The 21,837-nt window shown below is 41.3% G+C and overlaps 2 protein-coding genes across 2 annotated transcripts in view; one reads left to right on the top strand and one right to left on the bottom strand.

Moving 5' to 3' along the window:
* Positions 1-784: 784 nt before the first annotated feature.
* On the bottom strand, positions 785-1,777 carry LOC137481676 (basic salivary proline-rich protein 1-like). The gene has a single exon (XM_068203522.1). It carries the CDS (start codon positions 1,775-1,777, stop codon positions 785-787), a length of 993 nt encoding a protein of 330 aa, XP_068059623.1.
* Positions 1,666-21,837, top strand: part of SH3GL3 (SH3 domain containing GRB2 like 3, endophilin A3) — a 41,665-nt gene continuing 21,493 nt past the window's right edge. Inside the window, exon 1 of the mRNA XM_068203811.1 lies at positions 1,666-1,820. Coding sequence (XP_068059912.1) covers positions 1,776-1,820 — 45 coding nt within the window. The 5' untranslated portion in view covers positions 1,666-1,775. The remainder of the gene's footprint in view (positions 1,821-21,837) is intronic.

Here is a 21,837-nt window from a genome sequence, read left to right as displayed (position 1 = left end):
TGTCTTTACACTTTGTTTCTTAGTGGTATAATAATTTTTTTCTAAGAAGTGGGAACAGCGATTCCTTTCTCCCAAATTACAGTGTGACAACCAGTATGAAAGTTCTTGTATTTTTTCTTCTTTGCTATTCTAAAGAAGTAACTCTATCATACTCTGAAAATGTTTTTCTCTCCTAACCCAATCAAAATGCAGTGAGCATGACAGTGAGTAACACAGAGCCCTGCTGCAGCCAGCAAAGCTTATCTCTGAACTGCTCCGCATGTCCCTGCATAAGTTTCAGCTGAATCATAACTCCCAAGTATCCTTACAGCCAGGATCAAGCAGCATTATCACAGAGCTTATCTTCCCCAGAATGTAAGCATTGCTTGGAATTGCTGTACCATGAAGGCAGAACCACATCTCTAATTTATATCAGCACATTCCTGATACACAGTCATATTTCAGTATATAATCTGTAAATCCCTCACGTAACAACCAACCAAACAGCTAAAACATCCTTTCAGCAGAGCTCTTTCTAGTCTATCTGCTCTTCTGAGTAAGAGACTGTGCCCTTTGGAACCCTGAGCAGCAGCACTGCCGGTATGGAGTCACACCACCAAGTGGATTTTTTCTGGTGCACAGCACCAGCCAGGTGTGTTCTGGACTGCTGCAAGAGCTTTCATGTTTTAAGAGCTATAATTAAATTACCACCTACAATAATGGACCTGAGGTTAATGAGCTCAGACAGATATACTACATTGAACCACAAGAAATGAGACAGACCCATAATGAGACATTTTCAGCCTTATTCGAAATAAGACAGATGAAACCAGGCAGCTGACTGGCCTTTTGGTGCCGGGGCTGTGCTCCCCACCGGCGGGTGCTCTGCGGGTGCCCGGGCGGTGCTCCCCGCAGGAGGGATGCTCTGTGGATGCCCTGGGGGTGCCCGGGCGGTGCTCCCCGCAGGAGGGATGCTCTGTGGATGCCCTGTGGGTGCCCGGGCGGTGCTCCCCGCAGGAGGGATGCTCTGTGGGTGCCCGGGTGGTGCTCCCCGCAGGAGGGGTGCCCTGGGGGTGCTCTGTGGGTGCCCGGGCGGTGCTCCCCGCAGGAGGGATGCTCTGTGGATGCCCTGTGGGTGCCCGGGCGGTGCTCCCCGCAGGAGGGATGCTCTGTGGGTGCCCGGGCGGTGCTCCCCGCAGGAGGGGTGCTCTGTGGGTGCCCGGGCGGGGCTCCCCGCAGGAGGGATGCTCTGTGGGTGCCCTGGGGGTGCCCGGGCGGTGCTCCCCGCAGGAGGGGTGCCCTGTGGGTGCTCTGTGGGTGCCCGGGCGGTGCTCCCCGCAGGAGGGATGCTCTGTGGGTGCCCGGGCGGTGCTCCCCGCAGGAGGGGTGCCCTGTGGATGCTCTGTGGGTGCCCGGGCGGTGCTCCCCGCAGGAGGGGTGCCCTGTGGGTGCTCTGTGGGTGCCCGGGCGGTGCTCCCCGCCGCCGCCGTGCCCTCGCCGGCCCAGCGCAGCCCCCGCCCGGCTCCCGCCGCTGTCTCCATGCGACAGCGCAGCGTGGGCGTCTCCCAGCGCTCTCATTTGCATAGGCCGGCGAGCGGCCAATGGGCGGGCGGCGCTGCCGCCACATTTGCATGTGGCCGGGCGGCGGCCAATGGGGCGGCGGCGGCCGGGCGCGCGGAGGGCGATGCTCCCGGCGGCGCGCGGGCGGCGCTGCGCGGGGCCGGGCCGGGCGCGGGGACCTGCCGGGCGCGGGCGGCCCTGGGCCCGGGCGGCCGCGGGGCAGCGGCGGCGGGACCATGTCGGTGGCGGGGCTCAAGAAGCAGTTCCACAAAGCCAGCCAGGTACGGGGGCCGCGGCGGGGCCCGGGCGGGCTGCGCTGTTGATGGGCGGTTCGCCCAGCGCCCGCTCCCGCACGGGCGGCGGGTCTCTCCTCCGTGTGTGGCAGCATCACCCTGGCATCGCGGGGAGTGTTTCCTTCAGCGTTACCTCCGGGCCCTGCGCTTGTGTTTCTGCCTGTCAGCTTCCTGTGCTGTTCTCACAGGAGAATGTTGCCCCTTCCAATTCTTTTGCTTGGGGCTTCAGGTCTTTCCTTTAGTTATTAACATTTGTTATTTGTTGATGGGTTCGCGTTCGTGTTTTGAGGCCTCAGTTAAAGCTCCAGACTGTATGGTAGCAGCTTTCCCCTAAAGAGTTCATTGTTCTGATCTGCCACGAATTGCTGGTTTATTTTCCTACCTGGAATGCCAGGTATTTGTCCTGTAGAGGGTATCAGATGTTTCTAGAGTTTTCCCTCCTTTTCTAGATGCTGTACTCTTCTCTAGAGTGAATCTTCATCTCCTTCTGACCGCTTTATTTCTTTTCTCTTTTATATGTTCTTTGCTTTAATAGTTTAGCTGGTTTCTTTAAAGAGAGAAGCACCTTTCTGCCAAGCAGGAAGACTGGTTGAATTACATGGCAGGATGGTGCCAGTGCCAAGCCCTGCATTGATGCAGGGGCTTCAGGATGTGGCTGTAGTGGGATTCTTCCACTGAAGGTTTTTGGAAGTCTCAGCTGCTTTGCTTGCTCATTCCAGGTCAAAGAGATCTGTATTTCTGCTGGTTGTCATTAATGATAATGGTAATATTGAAATAAGTGTCTGTAACCTGTTCAGTAAAATCTGACAGCTGCTTTTGTCTTGCTGAGAGTGAAGAAAATAAAGGTTCATTGAGTGCTTGGCTGTCATCTTGCTAGGTCTTCCTTCAGCTATGTAGCTTGTCAGCAGCCCAAGTGCAGAATCTGCACTTTATTTGGATACAGAGATGCTAAATATTTGTATCTAATGTTTCAGTAGTGTGCTCTCTTTCTTGGAATGTACTGATCCTGAAAAATGTTGTGAACTGGTATCTTTTAGTTAACTTTCACTGTTTCTTTGAGAAAATGCTGGACCTGTAGAGTAAATAAATCAAAGGACAATTTATTAAAGATTTTGGCTTGTTTTGCATCTGATATGCTGGTAAGTGGTGCAGCCTTTGCTGTAGTGAGCTTGTAACTCAGGAAGCTGAAGATACTTCAGTGAGGAAGTTTGAGAGGTAACCACAGGAAGAACCCTCTTGTCTAGCAACTGGTGACAGTGCAGGTTACTTAATCCTGCTCAGATGTCAGGTAAACAGGCAAACAAAAGGATGGGTGGCATCTGATAAAGGTAGTAGTAATGGCAGAAAGGAGCTGTAAAATATACTGAATTTGACTGCATCTATTGGAAAGTTGTGGTATGACTTCCAATATTCAATAGAGTAAGGAACTGCAATGCATAACTCATAAGAATATTCTTCTTCTCAGGGTGGGTCAAAAGTAAAAGTTTCAACTTATTTTCAAATTAACTGAGGAAGAAATGTTAAATTAGTTGATTGAAAAAGTCTGTAGTTATGGAAATGTGTTTACTAGGAAATTAAAGTTCAGGAATAAGATATTGGATTTTTTTTTTTTTTGGTACATGAGGTAATAGGAGACACTTCTTAAAAGCTCATTCTGTAACAATTCAGATAAGATGTTGGGCAAAATAGTAGTGGGAAAATAACAGAAGAAATACTATATATATAGTGGATCAAAAAACCATGTCTAAACAATGAAACTGCTTATCTCTGGCACACAGAGACACAGTCATGCCTAGATGTATAAACCTGTTGAACTAGCAAAAATAAGGTGGGACATGAAACATGGAAATATTGGGATTCCATCTTTTAGAAGAATTATTTTACAAAATGCTAAAACAAGCAAATGCAGAGCATGAGAGGTATTTCTCTACAGAAAATTTGTTAAATTTCCAAGTACTGTGGGATCACTTAAGGAGACAGAGACCTTTGTGTATTGAGTGGATGAAAGATGGCAATGGTAACTGTTAACAGCAGAGACAGGCATTGCTTGGGGAAAGAATGAAATTAATTCCTTTAGTGTTCCCAAAGGAGAATGGGGGCAGATGACAAAAACTGGCAAATGTCCCAGAGGACATTGAGGAATACTGGAGGAAATGAGACTACTGTCAGGACATGTGATTAAGGAATAAGAAGAATATTTGAAAGCTGACAGAACCTAAGGACAAAGACTCTGAAGGCTGAAGCAAGTGTATTAAGACAGTCTGTATTTAACAGTTCATTCAGAAATGTGAATAAATATCCAAAAAATGACAAGATATATGTATACTATTTCCATGCTAAAATAGACTTCCGTTAAATTGAAATAAATTACAATTCTAAATGAAATATAGAGTAGTATAGATACATAGTTATAAAAGTAAAATAAATAGAGTAATTCTAAACTTTGCTTGCTCTTACTGAACCACTGAAATTTTGCAAAAAAACTGCATTTCAATTTTGTGCTTGTAAAAAGCCTGTGTGTCTTTATGTAAAGCTTTTGTTGACTAGTGGTGGTCACCTTTGTGTGTAGACTTAAATTCTAAGTGCAGGAGTCCAGGAAAACAAAAATTACTTATGATTTTATTCATGCAGTTGAGGTTTCTGGGATATTTGTCTGATGCTTGTCAGCTTGGTTTGTCTGAAGTTACACTTAAATAAATGAGTGTTTGCTTTATGAAAGGTCAGCAGCTAACTTTTTATGGTTACTAATGCCCTTGCCAAAATCAGGCATGACAAGCTATTGCAAACTTGGCTGGTGTAGTAAAAAGTCACCATGGGTCTGTGTTTGTAATCCAGTAATTCTCTGGAATTACTGGATGATTTGAATGGCTTTCCCCTAGAATTTCTTATCCAGTTGTGTTGTTTTTCCACTGAAATTTGCATGTTTGTTGGTTTTCACTGAAGTGTCAGGCAGTGAGATCGAGAAGACAGCTCTGGTGTTACAGTGTCAGAATTTACTGCAGTGAGGTCTGTACCCCAGAGGGAGTAGAGTTTGTGCTGTTTTTCTGTACATTCCAATATATAAAGCTGCCGTGCTACTCCATTATCTGTCCCCTAATGATTGCTGGCCCTGGTGTCATGGAATGGATAGACCCGAAGCTGGGATGGATCTCAAAGTTTCTGTGTCTGTTACGAAGTGATAACACCCTTCATGTTATTAGGATTTTCTTTACTATGCCTTCTACTTAGGTTATAAGTTTATATTGAAGGTCTTTAGTTGAAAGTGTACTGCATTGAGGATCTCTTCCATTCTCCCCATTAAATATCAGTGATGATTCCTTGAGTATAACTCATTTAACTCATGAAATACCAAGCAGAAACTGTGAAGTGTCTTACCACCTCTCACTGGCTGATAAGCAAGGGCAGGCTGTTTCTCAGGGCTGATTAATTCATGTGCAACTCCCATGAAATTCAGCTTTTTAAAAAAATTATTATTATATTTTTTAGAATTAAGTTTTGTGGAGTTTTATTTGCAGTGAGGGTTTGTGTCCTGTTGCTTTCAGCCTCTGCCAGATTGGATCTGTTTTCCTGTTTTCAGTTTGAAAGCTTTTGATGTAGGTGTGTTTATCTGCCTGCTGCTTCTGCAGGCTTGTTTCTCGTGGTGGTTGTGCATGTGGGATAACCCAGGTGGTGGGAGGACTGCATCTTCTGGTGTGTACTGGGAGTATTTTTAGCGTTTAGAAAAGCAGGAAGCACTGAGAGTGAATAAGAAAGCGTTAATAGGTGTCAGATGCATTTCTAATTTCTGCTGTGCTCTAAAACCACAGCCAGGCTAGGATCCCTGTGTAAAGATGTGTGATTTTTCAAAGTGCTTGGAGGCTGGTGGGCTCAGAACCTCACTCCCTTAGGGTGTTCTGAAAGCTCAGCCATGGTACTGCCATAGGAAATACGTTGATTTTGAATTTGCACTTTTAAAATATAATTTTTAAATTAATTGTAGCTGAAGGCTGTGTATGGAAGCACTTTCACTTTCTACAGCTTATTCGTGTTGTATTTCTTAGGCTTAGGCTCTCAGAGGTAGTGGAAAGTAATGCTTTTCTGAGGAAACACATCTGCTAATATTCACAATTATTGTCTTATTTGTAATGAGGTCATCAACAGCTACTCTAGCCTCTGCAGACTGGGTTCTTAAGCCTTCTCCTATTGTCACTGAAGGAAGAGAGGCTCCAAGAGAGTGTGAACCAGGAGCTGGTTCTATTGTCTATATATAGAGCCTGAGGGGAAGCAGATTTCCTAACCAAAACAACCAAAATCTGTTACAACTATTTTGCTTTCTGAAAGTGATTTAACCTAGTGTAATAAATACATACATGTATCCCAGATTTCTGCTTCTTCTCCAGTGATTTATGTGGCATTTTGATCCCATCTATTGGAGTGAAGACCAGATGAGAATCAAGACCACCTTGTTCCCCAGACAGAATAAGTTGTGTGATTGGATTTTGTTGTTATTGGGGTGGTGGTGTTTTTTGGTGATTTTTTTTTTTCTCGTGACTATTTTTCTTTTCTGTTATGTTGTAGATACTAGCCTAGACATAATATTTAAGCCTTTAAGTTCCATGTTGACATTGAGTTGATACACAAAAAGCTTCAATTACACAAGTGCTTGATAGCGAAGGAAGTACTTTGGCAAACTTTATACAAAGACAACCTGAACTTGGCAGTGGAATATGAAAGGAAACTTTATTGCCTACATCCAGCTGTATTTATTTCCTAGGACTAGAAGCTGTTATCATACAGTCTGTTGGAGATACTGTCCTTTCACATCCATTGTGAATTGGGCATGATAAATCCATGACAGTAGTACAGAGAAAGCTTCTGTCCTCTTCCTAGTTTTTATTAGATAGTTGGATTTACTTTTCTTCAAATCTTACAGAATTGTGGAAGGACAGTGGTGAAAAGGACAATAGAATTTAGTTTCTTGTCTGCTACATTTTAAAATAAATAACTGTACTTCTGCAGTTGTTCTTATCAGCTAAAGTAGCATGGCAGTAAGGCAGAAGTGTAGTATAGTACAAGGAAGCTGTGAGTGCTTCAGCTGGCATAGTACAAGCTAGCAGAAGGTAGAGGTCATGTGCTCTGCAGCCTTGAACAATGCAGCTCCCAAAGCCTGCAAGAGGGGGATCATAATGCAGTAACTCAGAAACCCAGCAGAGATGCAGCTGCTACTTGGAAGGAGGTTATTTATATTTTGCACATAAAATATTTATATATAAAAGTCTAAATGGCATTGCAAAAGAATGGAGAGTGGCATAATAGAGGGGGGAGCTGAACTTTCTCCTTGAATTCATCTCCTTTTATAGCTTGGCTTTGCTGTAGAGTTTTGCATAGGCATCCTGAAAGTTGGAGTGAGAGCTGGCACTCCATCCCAAGCTCCTGCTGCTGCCTGAGTCACTGCGGCACATGCTGGGTAGTACATTGCAGTGCAGGCTCCTGGGAATCCTGCAATGCTGAGAAACCAACAGCCAAGTGAAGCCCAGCAGCAGCACTGCATTGAGACTTTCTTTAGCAGCGCTTGGAGTTACTTGGAGTTGCAGTGCACCTGCACTTTCTGTAAACACACATGTAAATAAAATATAAAATGCATCCCATTCTTCATAGCTTCTGTAAAAAAGATATAAAACCTAGACTTGGTTTTACAATGATATTGTTATAATCAAAGTGCTTCTGTTTATGTTAATCCCACTTTAACCCCACTTTATTGCCAATAGTCTAAATTTATATTATGCTGAGTTCTCAATGTTGGTGTCTTCTGTTCATGGAGAGGAAGGCACTGCTGGAGTTTTATGACTAGTTGAGAGCTGAACCTGTTGGTTTTAACAATGCTTTTCAGAAGTCCACTTAGAAAAGAACTATTCAAATGTCAGGTTACACCTTCAATTTGATTTTCTAGAGCCCTAGTGTCCTTTCACTGTGTACATGTTTCTGTTATCAAACTTACTAAGAGTTTTATGCATTGACGGGAGAATATACCAGTTAATTTCCTGCAGCATCTCAGATAGCAGCAGCTGTGCATGTGAAACACAAAAATAACTTGGCCTTACATACTTGCTATTCAAAGGACAATGCCAAGCCTCTGAGGAGAATCAATTCTGTTTCCTTACCACCCTAATTAAGGTGCATTTTTGATACTGTACTTGTGTTTAATGAACTGTAATGACTACAATGAAATTAGTCTGCTTAACAACTGAACATGACTTAAGAATCCAGGACTCAAAGGAAATCAAGGGGGTCTAAAATTCTGTTTTCTATGATTGCCAGTGTTTCTTTCTTATGCAGTCAGGTTACAGATCTACTGTTACTTACCTTTAAGATTAACTGTTTATGATTTTATGGATTTAGCTTCTGAATAATCCCTACTTGCTTTTTTTCCCTGTATTGTAGTAACTACGAAGGATCCAAAGGGCCATATCTACTGCTTTGTTATGTATGGAGAATGCAAGAATCATGGCATTTTCCTTGTGAGTTTGATGATGAAGAGTTTCCCTTCAGTGATCTCTTCAGCTGTGGTTAAAGGTTTCTGTTTCATGGGACTTGGCTTGTTTTGCTGCTGATGGATGTAGTGCCTTTTTTGTAGGAATTTCTTGCTGCAAAGCCATGTGCCCCTGCAGAGGAGGACAGAGCCTTTTGACCTCCTTTGCCCTAGTGCTTTATAGCTCCTTGGGGGATTCTGGAGGGGTCTGTACTCTGTGTGTAAATTATACTTGGAAATTATTTCAGTTTTCTCTGTCATTTGTTTAATTTGATAACAGTGGAAGTTAATTCTGTGTGAATGCTGAGGGAAGTTCTTTTCTGTCCCATGGATGAAGTCAGTGGTGCATTTCTGCAGTGCTGCTCTTACTACTAGAAAGAACTGTGCCTTGAGGAGATTCAGGACAGTGTGTGTCTTTCTTAGAAAAGGAGCTGAGGAGCCCTATTATCCCCAGTTGCATTTGAGTTTGTGGTGTTGTGTGTACCAATATCTTGCTGCCTAAAACCACTGGCAGGTTTTGAAATAGAGTTACGAAAATAAGGCAAAAATGTACAGTGGCTTCCTTTCCAAACTGATGAAATCATGATTGTGGGGTTTTTCCTTCACTTTTCACTGTGATACATGGAGGTTTTCTATGAAGTGAATGAAAGGAGCATGGATTATTGCAAACTTTCTGATACAAGAAAGTGCTTGTTTGTTCCCTTTAGGTTTCCCAACTCATGATGAACACAGGTTGCATTAGCAAAGAGTAAGATGATCTTAAGATCTTTCTTTTTTCCCATGGGTAGTGTTTCTAAGGGCCTCCATGAATCCTAGCTAAGTCAGCAGTGCTGCTAGGAGCACATTGATGGATTTTTCAAAATATTTGAGGAATGAGGCTTTTAACACCATTAAAAATTCAGTTGTATTTGTAATAGACCCAGGAACTGGAAGCACGTTGCTTCACAGTGCTCTGATGCTGGATATGAACTTAAGACTTGGGAAAACTGTGAACTAAAATGCCTTAAAAAAAAAAGAATCAAACAAACAAGAAACCTCTCAAGCAGCACAGACACTATGCTTGCTGATTCAAAGGGAAAGTGTGCAATCCTTGTACAGCAGAACCAGGTAGATTGCCTTGAGTACCAAGTAGTGGGAGCTGACTGTGTGGCAGAAGAATGTGGGTGTTTCACACTGTACCAAAAGCACAGGAGGCTACAGGACTGGCAGCTCAGATAAGTGGGAATGATGCCATTTAAATCAAAATAATGTGCAGTAAAAAGTAAGGGTATGAGAAGGAGTTCTCAGTCCATTTTATAGTGATTTAAAGTTCACACAGCTTGTCTTAAGTGCTAAAACATGTAAGCAGCAGTTTAATAACATTGAAGGACAAATTTCTAACTTGATTATGTGGAATGGGATTCTGTAAGAATTACTGTCTGGAACGTAGTTTCTGAAAGAGCAATAAACAGATTATTTGTCACTTTTTATGTGTAAAAAGTAGACTTGCTGATAAACATCCAGACGTGGTGATGAGAAGGAGCATGCTAATGTGAGGAGAAATTAATTGTAAAGCAAATCAGCTTAAAATTAAATTTTTTGACTGTTGGTGTATCTGGCTGTATACAGCTTCTGTTGACAGTCTTGTTCTGCCTCCTCTGTGCAGCTTGCCTGGGGCTCTGTAGGGAATGATCTTGACCACATTTTTGCTGGTAATGGATCACTAAAACTGTCACTTTAAACTATGGCACTGCCAAGGAAGTTTTTACTTAAGATAAATATGTAGTTGTATAGTAACTTCTAAAACTAATACTCCTAAGTATTTGCAACATATCTTTTAGTGCTAGCAGCTCTTGAACTTTGACAAATTTAAAAATATTTGGCTCAAATACATAAGCTTTGAGCTTAAAGCTGTAAGTCTCTGTTAAAAATGCCCACATCTTGTCTGTGTTATTTCTCCTGTAGTTAGTTTGCACTGGTGCTTAAAACTATTTGCCAAGGAATTACTAAGACTCAAATAAACTGTTGTGGTGTTGAATGTAAATGAATAGGTGTGACTTCAGCAAAGGTGAATATATTCTGGCTTTACAGAAACTGAATTAGGTTGTCCATGACATTTTCCTGCTCTTTGACAGGGCTCTCTGACATCAGTTGTGTGTAAGTGATCTTTCTAATTTTGCATGCGGGCATTGAAGATGTGTAAGTGCTTGGTGTCCTAATAAGGTGGCCCAAGGTAGCCTTAAACAAAAAAAAATTGAACTTTTAGATCGGCTGATTTGTATTTAAATGAATTTTCAGTAAAGCTGTCGAATAAGCAGAAATCTCTGGTGATGAAAATGCAGGAGGGCAATTGGGTAGTCATGAATTATGCAGTGCAGTTACATGTTTTTAGAAGAAAAAAATATTTACATGTTTTAAAGATTTTAATTTCTTGTTCTGCATATGCAGGCTATGATCTTTGTGTTGCTTGAGCTCTCTCCTATTTGACAAACTAGGACTATTTTATGCTTCAAATTATGTAAAAGAAATACCAACATCAGCATGTTACTCTCACCGAAAAAATGGTGCAATTGGCTGTTCTATAGCAGCTCTAACCTAGTCAGACTTCATGCAGGACCCAGCTACAGGGTGCCACACTGGGTTATGGTTACAGTAAGGTGTAAAATCCTTATACAGCTTTACATCCATGGACAGATCTGTGACTCTTGATGTGCTGAAAGCTCGCTAGACCCTCCTGAGTTCAGGCCTGTGCTACAATCAGTGATAAATTTAGTGTTAACTTTTGCACAAGCCAGTGGGAGCCATCTTCCTGAATAAGCTAGGTAGTTTAACCTGAGAAAAGAGTGAAGGATCCAGTTTTTGGGTTTAATTCCAGGGCATTGTGCTGGAACTGGTCACATAATGTTCTGGGAACATGAAGTGTATTCAATTCCTCTTAGGAGCTATGAATCAGAGTAGTACTCTCTTCCAGAACTGTGACTGACAATATGCCAACATTCCCTAGAACAAGGCAGAGCATAGATTTTCACTACAGTGGTGGCAGTTGCAACTGTCATGAAGTGAGCAGAAATGAAGATGTATTGAATGGTAAGGCAAAGTGTACTGATTTGGGGCAGAGAGGTCATTAAAGAAGTCAGACCCCCTCACTTGTACACGCACCTTTGCACTGCATGTGCAGGAACAATGTTTGTGCAGTCACCTTTAACAGCTGGATGCTGTCAAATGCAGCATAAAATTCCATGGCAACTTGCATCACCCTAAATCTAGGCTGTGGTTGCCTTGCTCTGCCTTCAGGGTAAGGTCCTGTCCACCTCCTTGAGTCAGCTCTGGGTGCTTGTGTGATCACACACTAAGCTGTTAGAGGCAGCTTATCCTTCTCAAAATCAACCCAACTCCAGTGTGTGAGCAGCTTTCAGGTGGATTATCCCACTGAAGAGCTCCCAGCACACAAGAGTTGCTGCTACCAGTGTAAGGGAAATGGAGGGAATGTCTTGACAGGGATGGAAAGGATTTAGAGAAGGCTAAGCAGCTGTGGAAAAGTACCTTAATGATTATTAGATTATTTTGTTCAGAGAGTAGAATAAATTCTGCTTTGTGAGGGATTTGTATCTCACTGAAGTTCTGAATGATGAGCCCACAAGGAATCTCTGCTACCAGCTCACCCTGGGTTAATGGTGAATGTCGTGATTATAATATATCATGTGTGGACAAAAAGATCTATCCCTAACCCAGCAAGCCTCGAATCCAAACAGGGCAGTTGAGTGGTTTAAGTGAAATGGTGATCAGCCTGGATGCAGGTAAAAGCAATGTTCCTGATGAAACCTCAGGCTATATGAGGGCTTACACAGTGAGATCTGAGAGGCTTCAGCCAGACTCCAGCAAAAGACTGAGAATGCTGTTGAAGGAGAGAGAGAACACATTTCCTAAATGGAGGAAGGCGTGCCTTTATTTCAGTTGAAAGTAGAGTCTGAAGAAGGAAGTTCTGCTCAGAGTAAGTACTACTGGGACAAATGGTATACAACAGAGACACAAGTTAGGGTGATGTTGCTAAAGGTAGCAAGAGGCAAGATAATCAGTAAAAAATGTGGTGTAACTTCTCCTGTTCTCTCAAATCTCTGGCCAAAACAGAATGTTTTAAGGGACTTCTTTCACAGTTACTTATTACTTTTACTTATTGCTTTTACTTATTTTGTAAAAGCAATTTTTAAATGCAGTCATGAGAGACATCCAATATAGAAACATCTTAAATCACACAGATGTGAGGAGTAATAAGATAATATGCAAGGTTATCATATTACTTGGAAAGGAAGTGTGTAAAGGGGTTATTTAAATCTCTGATTTTAAGGATTTTGTTTTATAGTACAATCACCCTTTCTCATCTTTGCAGTGGATATATATGAGTAGGTCAACGGAAGCCACACCTTCCTTACAAGCACAGAGAACAACTTCAGAAAGGGGGATTGTTTTAAGGCCAAATCAGAATGGTATTGCTGCCAAGTGAAATTTTGCACTTGGAACCTGTGGAGGGTGGAAGAAGTGTTAATGTGGTAAACAGCCAGTGGAATGCACACAGTGTGTAACTTGTCATTCACAGCTCCAACTCCTTTCCATGCAGAGGAAACAGAATGAAATATTGCCCAGTTGTACCTGAAACAAGATGCTGGAAGAGAGGCAGAAAATGGTTCTAACAGGTACTGAGGTGCTGCTTGTCCTGGTCGCCCTGCGGAGGATGGGCTGTCTCTGTGGGATGCACCCACTAACTCTACTTGTCTGCAGTGCTCATGCACATTCTGTCTCATTATGTAGGCTGGACAAGCAACTGCCAACATAATGAGACAGAAGACCCCCAAAATCTACTTTTCAAAGAAGTTCATAATGTTTTTTTAAGCATGAGTTTGGAACTGAATGAGAAATCAGTGAAATTAAAAAGCGAGGAAGGATAATCACTACGGATATCTTTTTACAGCCCTTTGATGGCTTTACATTTCTCTTTTTAGGGTATGCACATTTTCACAAACAAGATTTCAAACAGATTAGGGAACAGTATTTTAGATTTGTGTAATGAAATATGGAAGTAAAAGTGTGGAGCATGGAGATTCATAGTTTCAGGTTCCTCATTGTTCTTGGCTATTTAAAATCTTACATCAATAATTTAAATTACTGTCAGAGACTTTAATGTAATCAGGTTTTCTCATTAAAAGCACCTGTATCTTTTCTTCTGAAAAGTAGGCAGTCTTGAGTGTGACAGTGTTACATTTTTTAAGTAGGCTTGCAGAGCAAATAATGTGTCTGTGTCCAAAAATTTAGATTGGTTAGTTTATTACATTTGAATTCTTACAAAGATGTTTTCCCTTAGAGATGTGTACAATAATGATGACTTTGAATTTCTATAAATAAGATGTATAAATGCATGTGTAAGCATCACTATTGAGTTCTTTAGGAAACAGTGGAGGTTTGTCAGGAAGAGTTCAAGGTTTTGCAGTACAAAGTAGTTTTTGTTGTACAATGCATGTGCTAAAGAATAGCTGTAGCAGACAAGTTGGACTAAAATGCTCAGTAATAGTGTGACGTGTCACCGCCTGGTGCGAAATGAGTCACTCTCTACAGAAATGCAAAATCACATTATAGAGTCTAGAGTCTTGTACTTTATTCATATATGGACAAGACTGTCCTTTGTCCATGATACTGGTTTTCTTCAATATCTGTGTGCATCTAATTTAAGCCCATAGACAGCATTGCATTGGTGTATGTACCATCTCATGCTAATGACCTGTTTGATTGGTGCCATTTGCCTCCGTTTTCTCAGGGCTCAGTATCTTACTCTTTTTTCGTTGCTTTTTTAGATTTGATTAAAGACTAAGTACGTTGTGAAACTGGAGTGGCTGTTTTGTCATATGTAGAAATACTGGCCTCAGAGCTGTATTCATTTGGGCTTGCTTCAGAACAACTTTTTATGTTCTGACTGAACAGTTGCAGTAAGTAAGAAAGATCATTTAGTGCTGCTTGGAAGAACCACCTTTGAAGTCATCACAGGGCAGTGAGAAATCTTTCTGTGCAGAGAATTGGACCAGGTCTGGAGAAAGCATGAGAGAGAGGTACTGGAGCTCCGTGGTTTATGCAGTGGCATAGAGATGAAGGTTTTATTTAGGAATATGATTTTTCTTGCTGAAATGTGTCTTGATTTTGCCACAAATTGCATTTATGGGCAAGGAGGAGTAGATATCGTGTAGGTAACTTGAAAAACTGAGTTTGCCATGAGGTGGACACAGTTTCTGGAAGGTACTTCTCAGTGTTTTTGCTGCCTCCAAAGTTCAGTAGCTACTAGAGGCATCAAATGTAAAAGCACTGTGGTTTGGAAGTGCCTTTGTGAAGCCTGTGTTTCTTATTTTTTCATCCCGCTGCTGTGGTCAAACAGTTGAAGTGAAAATTGCAGTGTTAGTGGGTGCATTCAGAAAGCCAGTGTAGTTACCTGGGAAGGATGCCAAGTCTGATAGGGATCTCAGGTTTAAAGCATTTAAGACTTTAGACAATCACTATGTGTCTCAGAATTACAGACCCAGAAACAGGGGCTCTGCCCCAGTTCAGCTGGTTTAAGAGTCTGTAGAACCCAGAGGTAAAAGTCCAATTTCAGGTTAATGATATTGCTGCAGCAGGTTGTCTGCGTAAGTTAAAAACAAGTTCCATTAATCACTGGGTGGTCCAGCTCATTTGTAAAAAGACAATGGGGGAGCAGAGGGGGAAGAATTGTGTTTGAATTCTTTATTGGAGCAAGCACTGGGCCACTACCATTGAGGTGTTGTTCTAGGTCTCCGTGCCTGGGATCGAGTGTCTGCTTTGTGACAGCTGCTCTTCTTTCCCTTAAATGTACAACCCATTTCCTTTCACACTGTTAAGTGGCTAATGTTTGACCACTTTGTGCTAGTGGTTAAAAAGAATAAGGAACGTGTGTATTAGGAAGTGGAGAAAGCTGCTCTGTGTTATGGGAAAGAAATAAAAAACACTTTTTGCAACTACAGTTGAGGGTCCTGCCATAATTATCTGCATGTAATTACTGATTGCTTCATATTTTTCTGTCAAAAAACTTTGTTAAGAAAATTATCTCAAAACAAATACTATATGCATTATAAGAGAAAGAACTTAGCCTTTTAGGTTTATTAAGTGGTGGACTACATTACTTTAAACATTTTCTGTTACAATTTTACATTAAACATTCTGAATGCTTCTAGCTCATGTATTTAACATTACCTGGTAGAGCTGTAGGCCTCACCTGAAACTTAAATCAAAAAGTATTTTGTTGCTGACAGGTCTGAAGGTAGGAGGAGACTCAAGTCCCATTTAAAAAATGAAGGGTAAAACACATGTTGATGATATTTTGTCTTAGTGACAGATTTCCAGTCAAAAGCCTTTACTCTTGCAGGTGATTTAGAGCCAAGGTGTATTGTATTTTTGAGCCTGGCACTCAGTACTTTATGAGCCATTTGGACAGTGTTCACAGTCAGTGTGAGTGGTGATGTTTATCTTTTGTGTTCTTAAGTTCAGGTGTCAGGGCATCTGAGGGAAAGTGCTTTTACAACTTAAAGGCAGAAGGTCAAATTTAATGAAATGTGGAGTCATAAAGGGTGCATATCTATGTGATAGGAAGAAAAGGTGATAAAAGGTGGGTTTTCAAGGAAAGGTTTATTGCAACCCTCCTTGAAAGCAAAGGTAGTTTTTATCTCTTTCTGGCTGTTTTCTTCCTGCTCCTTTTGTTATTTTCTGTTTCTCAAAATAACAGCAAGTACATGATCTTCTCTGGACTCTTCTTTACAGTATTTCTGTCCTAGGACTCTTTATTCTTTTAACCTTGAGTTGAAATTATAAGTTACCAGGATAAACCGGTCTTGTACTTTGATAAAAGAACATGAGAGGGTACCAATAAATGACTCCTGAACAGAACACTGAAGAGAACGTAAGTATGTGCATCTCTTGATGGGAACAGAAAAGAGACACTAGCAGGAAAATGGGAAGGAGGAGATGGCTTGTGAGAGAGAATATTTAGGATGGAAAGTTGAATGATTTTTTATCATCCTTAGATGCACAATGTAATGGTCATTCTAAAATGTTTCATTTCCTGCCTAAGTATCATTTGTCTGGACAATTTATCAAGCCACTGCTCCTAGCTGTGGGAACATTTTTTTTTACACTTATGTAACAAAAATGGAACAACAGCTGAACAATTCTTGGTACCTCTGAGTTGGGCTGAGCATTGGAACAAACATTATGATTAGGCCTTCTGGAAAAAGTGTGTGTGTATGAGGTTTGCTTTGGTTTTGAGCAGGCCTTTCATGCAGCAGAGGTGGAGACAAGAGTTATTAAAAAATGGAAACTGAAAGAAACCTAAGGCAAAAAATAGGTAAGTGATAATGAGGGGTGAGGCAACTGAGAGAAAAACAAACTAAATGGAAGCAGTGCTAGTGAAAAGAGATTAAAAGAAAAAAAGAAAGGTGCTAAGGTACCATGATGAGTAAATGAGGAGAAAACAACATTTCTCAGGATGCACAGCCTCTCTGTGAGAGAGAAAACTTCAAAAGCTTAGTAGAAATACTCAAGAGATGGGTGAGAGTGACAGCTCTGCACTCCTGTGCTGCAAGGTGAGGTGAGCACACCCAAGGCACTGCCAGGAGAGCCTGGTGCAGGAGGTGAGTGCCTGAGCAGCTGACTGCCCTGGCACAGAGCTGGGGCTAATACAATCGGTGTCGGTGGCAAAGTGATTGCCTTGCTCTACCCTTCGCTCCTTCTTGTTTCAGTTTTTGAGCACCGAGCCAAACTCTTTCTCAATCTCAGAGATGATTGATACCCTAACAAAGAGCAGGCTTTGTCCTGATATTTGAACCTGTGGTGTTGATTTAACCTTGGTGGGATAGAGGAGCATCATTTTCGCTGTCTCTCTCCCAGGGAGGAAAGCAGTGTTTGTACCTCAGCCTTGCACAGGAACTTCAGCAGTCTAAATTGTCACTGGGACCCTGGGAACTCTGCTGCTAGTGGCTGCTTAGGGAATGCTCTGAATTGCTACAACCCTTCTTGCCAGGGGCATGTTCCATTCCTGCAGGTCTTCTCCAGTGTCTGAGCTGTGATGGTTGGTACAGCTTCAGGCCACCTCTCACCAGAGGCTCTGAAACTGGGATCCTCAGGCTAAAAGAAGAAATTGTAGAAAACCTCTTTATAGGAATTTAAAGTGCTAATGTTTTGAATAGGACTCAGAATTAAATTATTATGGAGCATTAAATATGCTACCCTTTCAAAAGCAGTAATATCTGACATGATTTTCTTTAAAACTTCATTTTTGCAAACTCTGGCACTGATCATACAGGTGAGAGAAATGCCAGCTTGAGCTAATTTTGCAATTGCAGAAAACTGGGATTTGAGAAATAAGAAAAGGAGGCATATAGTGGACTCCAGGAATAAATCAGTGCATTCATTGCAGAAAAAAAGAATACTGCAAAAATTGAACTTCTGTGTATAATTTAGTATTATTACATGTGCCTTTTGGGTAGGTAGGATTGCCATTGCTTTGCAAATAATCATGCAGTGTTTCTTTGCAAAAGTTATCTTTTCATTTACACTGGCAGAGTGCTGCCAAGCCAGGAGCCATCAGTCTGAGCTCTGCTGTACAAGTCTGCCTTCTTTCTCGAGTATTCAACTTCTTGTGTACTTTTTAAGCATCTAGATTATTTTTGTGAAGAAAGTATTTGCTGATGGTCAGAATTCTTAATCCTGTTTGAAATGTGTTAGGCCACAGTGCTGTGGATCTTGCCATTATACATTCTAGTTTGCAAGGAAATGATGGATCCAAACATGTACAGGTAACTCCACAGCAATAGTTTAAATATTGGCAATTTCTGTAGTGTTCTCTTTGTGATAACTGCTGACCGTACACAGAGGCTGCCCCAAACTGCATGTGCCCTATGGCATACTGATGGCTCTATGATTTGGATGTATAGATTGATTAAGAAAATACTCACAACCTATCTGGCAATTATTTTTGAAGGTACATAACAGAAGCCTTTGCTCTGCTGTGCCAGATGAAACTCAAGGACAAAATATTTCCTCAAAGAAGACATTAAGTAATAGTAATGCAGTAGTAGTAGTTTAGCTGCTCTCAGCTGTTTGTGACTAAAATCGGAAATTAAACAGAGCTCATATCTTGGCAGTGTTGAGTCCTGTGTGCTTCTCTGATGAGTCTCTTGGGTTAGACTCTTAAGAAGTATTTACATGCCTAGAGATTTAGGTAAGCACTTGGTGGGGTGCTCGAAAGCATCCAGGTCTCTACCTCTTGGCTTACTTAAGGGAATGTGGCAGTGTGTATATGCACATGTGTGTGTGTAAAAGCTGTTGATTAATTCTATTATTTTGAAGAAAAATCATATAAAATTCAACAGGAAATAGCATCCCAGCCACTGAGTTATTTGACAAATACAGCTGTGCTTGTATGTTCTTTTCCTGTAATTTTTTTGTTTTATTCTTGTTTTTCATTATTCACCTGTATTTGTTGAAGAAAAAAAAAAAAAAAGTTGTTAATCCTTGGGCCTTCTCACCTGAATGGAAAAGAATGTCCTTTGACACATCGTGTTGCAGAATTTAATGTTATCACTCAAAATTTGAGAACTTGAAACCCTCTAGTCATATCTATTTTAACATGGAAAATAGATATAAATGCTTTTCTACAGACTCTGTACAGTAAAATCTCATTAGTAGATTGTACATTCATCTCCTAATTTTTGCAACAAAATCTGGAATTACATTCTCATAATAAATAAATTGTATTCCCATAATAAATAAATTGTGCAACTCACAATTTGTGTCCCATAAACATAACTTCCCCTTGTTTTGCCTGCTCAGAAATACAGATAGCATATTTTATTTTACTGCACTCCTCAGGGCAGATAGTGAAGATCTGGGACTCTGGCATTCTCATTTCAAAGTTAACAGTTGTTTACTGTGTGGCCAAGGACAAGTCAGTTTAACCCAAATTCAAGCATTTAGTCTTTTAGTTCCTCCTCTACATGAATGTAATATTAGGCGCTTGGATGTATGGTTTCAGCCTGTATGAATTTGTTCCCCATGTTTTCTGAAGCATCCAAAGGGCTAAAGAGTAGCTCTTGCTGAAAGCAGAAAGTCTGGAATCCAGACATGTGGAAAAGCAGCACAGCTAGCATGGGCTTGCTTTTAATGAGACACTCGAGACCTTTGCAGTGTCACAGAAAGGGTAAAGCTGTCCATTACATCGTGAGGATAAAATATTCTGAAATAAGCTAAGACCTTTCAAAGGACATGTTTGCTTAGAGCAAGAGACAGCACCCTTCTCAATGTGCAGACTTCTTTGTAAGTCTAGATTACACAGTCTGTATTTACACATACTTTGGCTAGATTTGGTTAATAAGGTTAATTTAAAAGGCTGCATGATTGTGTGCAGACTAGATCAGCTGGGTACAGGATTTTGAGTGTTGACTAAGGAACATCAAGTGCCCAGCATTCCTGACCCTACTTAAAATTCTCTTTCTGGCATAGACTTGTATAACAACTTCAAACGGTATCAGAGCTCAAATTCAATGTCTGATGTTTCTGTTAATAAATAAATTTAAAAAAAATACCCAAGCCAAGCCATATCTATTTTTGTGCTTAATTCTTGCAAAAGATTACATGCAAGAAATATACTAGGAAGAGCACAGGAATCATATGTGGTAAATTCTCAGATCGCTGTCAAAGAAATGAGATTATTTTTTTTAAACAGATATAGCAAATATCAAACTGATTAATAAATCTTTCACTAGGTGTTATTTACTTTCTTAAAATGCAGGACCATATCTGGCATATTGGCCTGTTTTTACAGGTGACTTAGTTGTTTAATGCCAGATACTTCATCTTACCTAATCAATTGTAGACCTTTCCTCAGACCAAGAGGTGTTACTGTATCTTTTGCTGCTTTCTTGAGAGATGATGAGATTCTAAAGCACATGCACAGAATTTTTCAATCTGTCAAGACCTTTAATATACTCAGGTCTGTTTCCTTTTTGTTTTCTTTCTTTTTCTTGAAAAAGCAGAAATCAAAAAGTATTTAATGCATCCTGGAGTTCCTGTCAGCAGAAAGAATTTCAAAGATGCTGGGAACTGGGAGCTCTGGTCAGACACTTTGTGTAAAGCCCTCATTAGTGTGGTTAAAATGGCTGCCCTTTTCTTTAGAAAAATTTCTGTTGTGATAATCTTCCCACATGGCAGTATCTTTTGTTTAGACTACTTGAAATCAGGTTGTTCAACAAATAACACTCTAAACTATTTTCTTAGGTCTTTTTTTTTTTTTTTTGGATTTTCTAAGTCCTTCCTCAAGAAAAGACACATTCCTCAACCAGTAACCTCATTTGTCATGTTCTTGGGCTTTGTGCCTTTTCCATTTTCTTTGATGGAGTTTCCCAAGCAAAGGCTGTTAAGTTGATTAAATACATTTGCACATACCCAGCTGTCTTATGCAGTCATTTGTAGAAGTTGGTCTAAGTTAGGAGAGTCCACATTAAATGGTACAGCACAACTGTTTATAAAAGAGTTGAAAGCAGCACCTTGTCTGCATAGGTGTGAGTATCTCACACAATCAGTGGGAAAGCAGAACCTCCAGCTGATGGGTTGGTGGGGGAATTTTGCATCTTGGATTGTGAAGTGTATCTGGATTGCCTGCTGAAACTCCTCCAAGAGTGGGGAGTGCTGTCATCGCTCAGTCTCCCTAGATCTACCAGTGCTTGTCAGGGCTTTCTCGATCCCAGAACACATGGATTGCACTACTGGAGCTTCCTTTCTGAGCAGAACCAAGCTGCCACTTGTGAGCCTTTGCCAGAGCTGTGCTGTGCCACTCGACAGCTGTGGCTGTTCATGGATTCCGCACGGGAGCTGCAGGCCTGACGCTCCCTGTGGCAATGGGCACTTCTCTCTGCAGGAGCACAGGGGGAGCTTTGATGGACTGGCTCCATTCCTCTTGACTGTAGAGGTCTCAGCTGATTGCCTGCCTGGGCTTCTCTACACTTTGGGTCATGCTCAACTGTGAAGAGTTTGCTCCATGAGTAAACTGGAGCAAAGTAGATGGGATAATAATGCTTGGTGGAGATCTGCATGGGACCCTTCAACAGTGACGTGCTCAGTGCTGAGCTCGTGTTCCCCTGGCAGCTCCCAGAACATCTCCACATGGGAAAGAGGTTTTTGGGGGTACCCTCGGATCCCGCTTCCCAGGCAAGCTGTGTCACAAACACTTTTCTCTTCTATTCCTCTCTAGGGGGCATATCCTTGTGTAACTCAGTTCATCTGTCTTCCTGAAAATAATCTTCTGTCAACTTGTTGCTCCTGTTTGCCTGAGAAGTTACAAGTAATAAAGTAGTGGGTTCATAAATATTAGTGAGACAGTAATGTTCTTCATGAATATAAACACTGTGGCAGTACTCTCATGCATTTTTTTAACTTTGTTTGTATGATTCAGAGATCTCTTGGAAGAAAAAGTAT

This window comes from Anomalospiza imberbis, chromosome 13 (assembly GCF_031753505.1).
Source record: "Anomalospiza imberbis isolate Cuckoo-Finch-1a 21T00152 chromosome 13, ASM3175350v1, whole genome shotgun sequence".
In the NCBI taxonomy this organism is placed as follows: domain Eukaryota; kingdom Metazoa; phylum Chordata; class Aves; order Passeriformes; family Viduidae; genus Anomalospiza; species Anomalospiza imberbis.
This window is presented reverse-complemented; position numbering and strand designations above follow the sequence as displayed.

Coding starts and splice junctions, on each gene's coding strand:
- LOC137481676 (XM_068203522.1), bottom strand. CDS start 1,777: ATGGTCCCGCCGCCGCTGCCCCGCGGCCGCCCGGGCCCAGGGCCGCCC.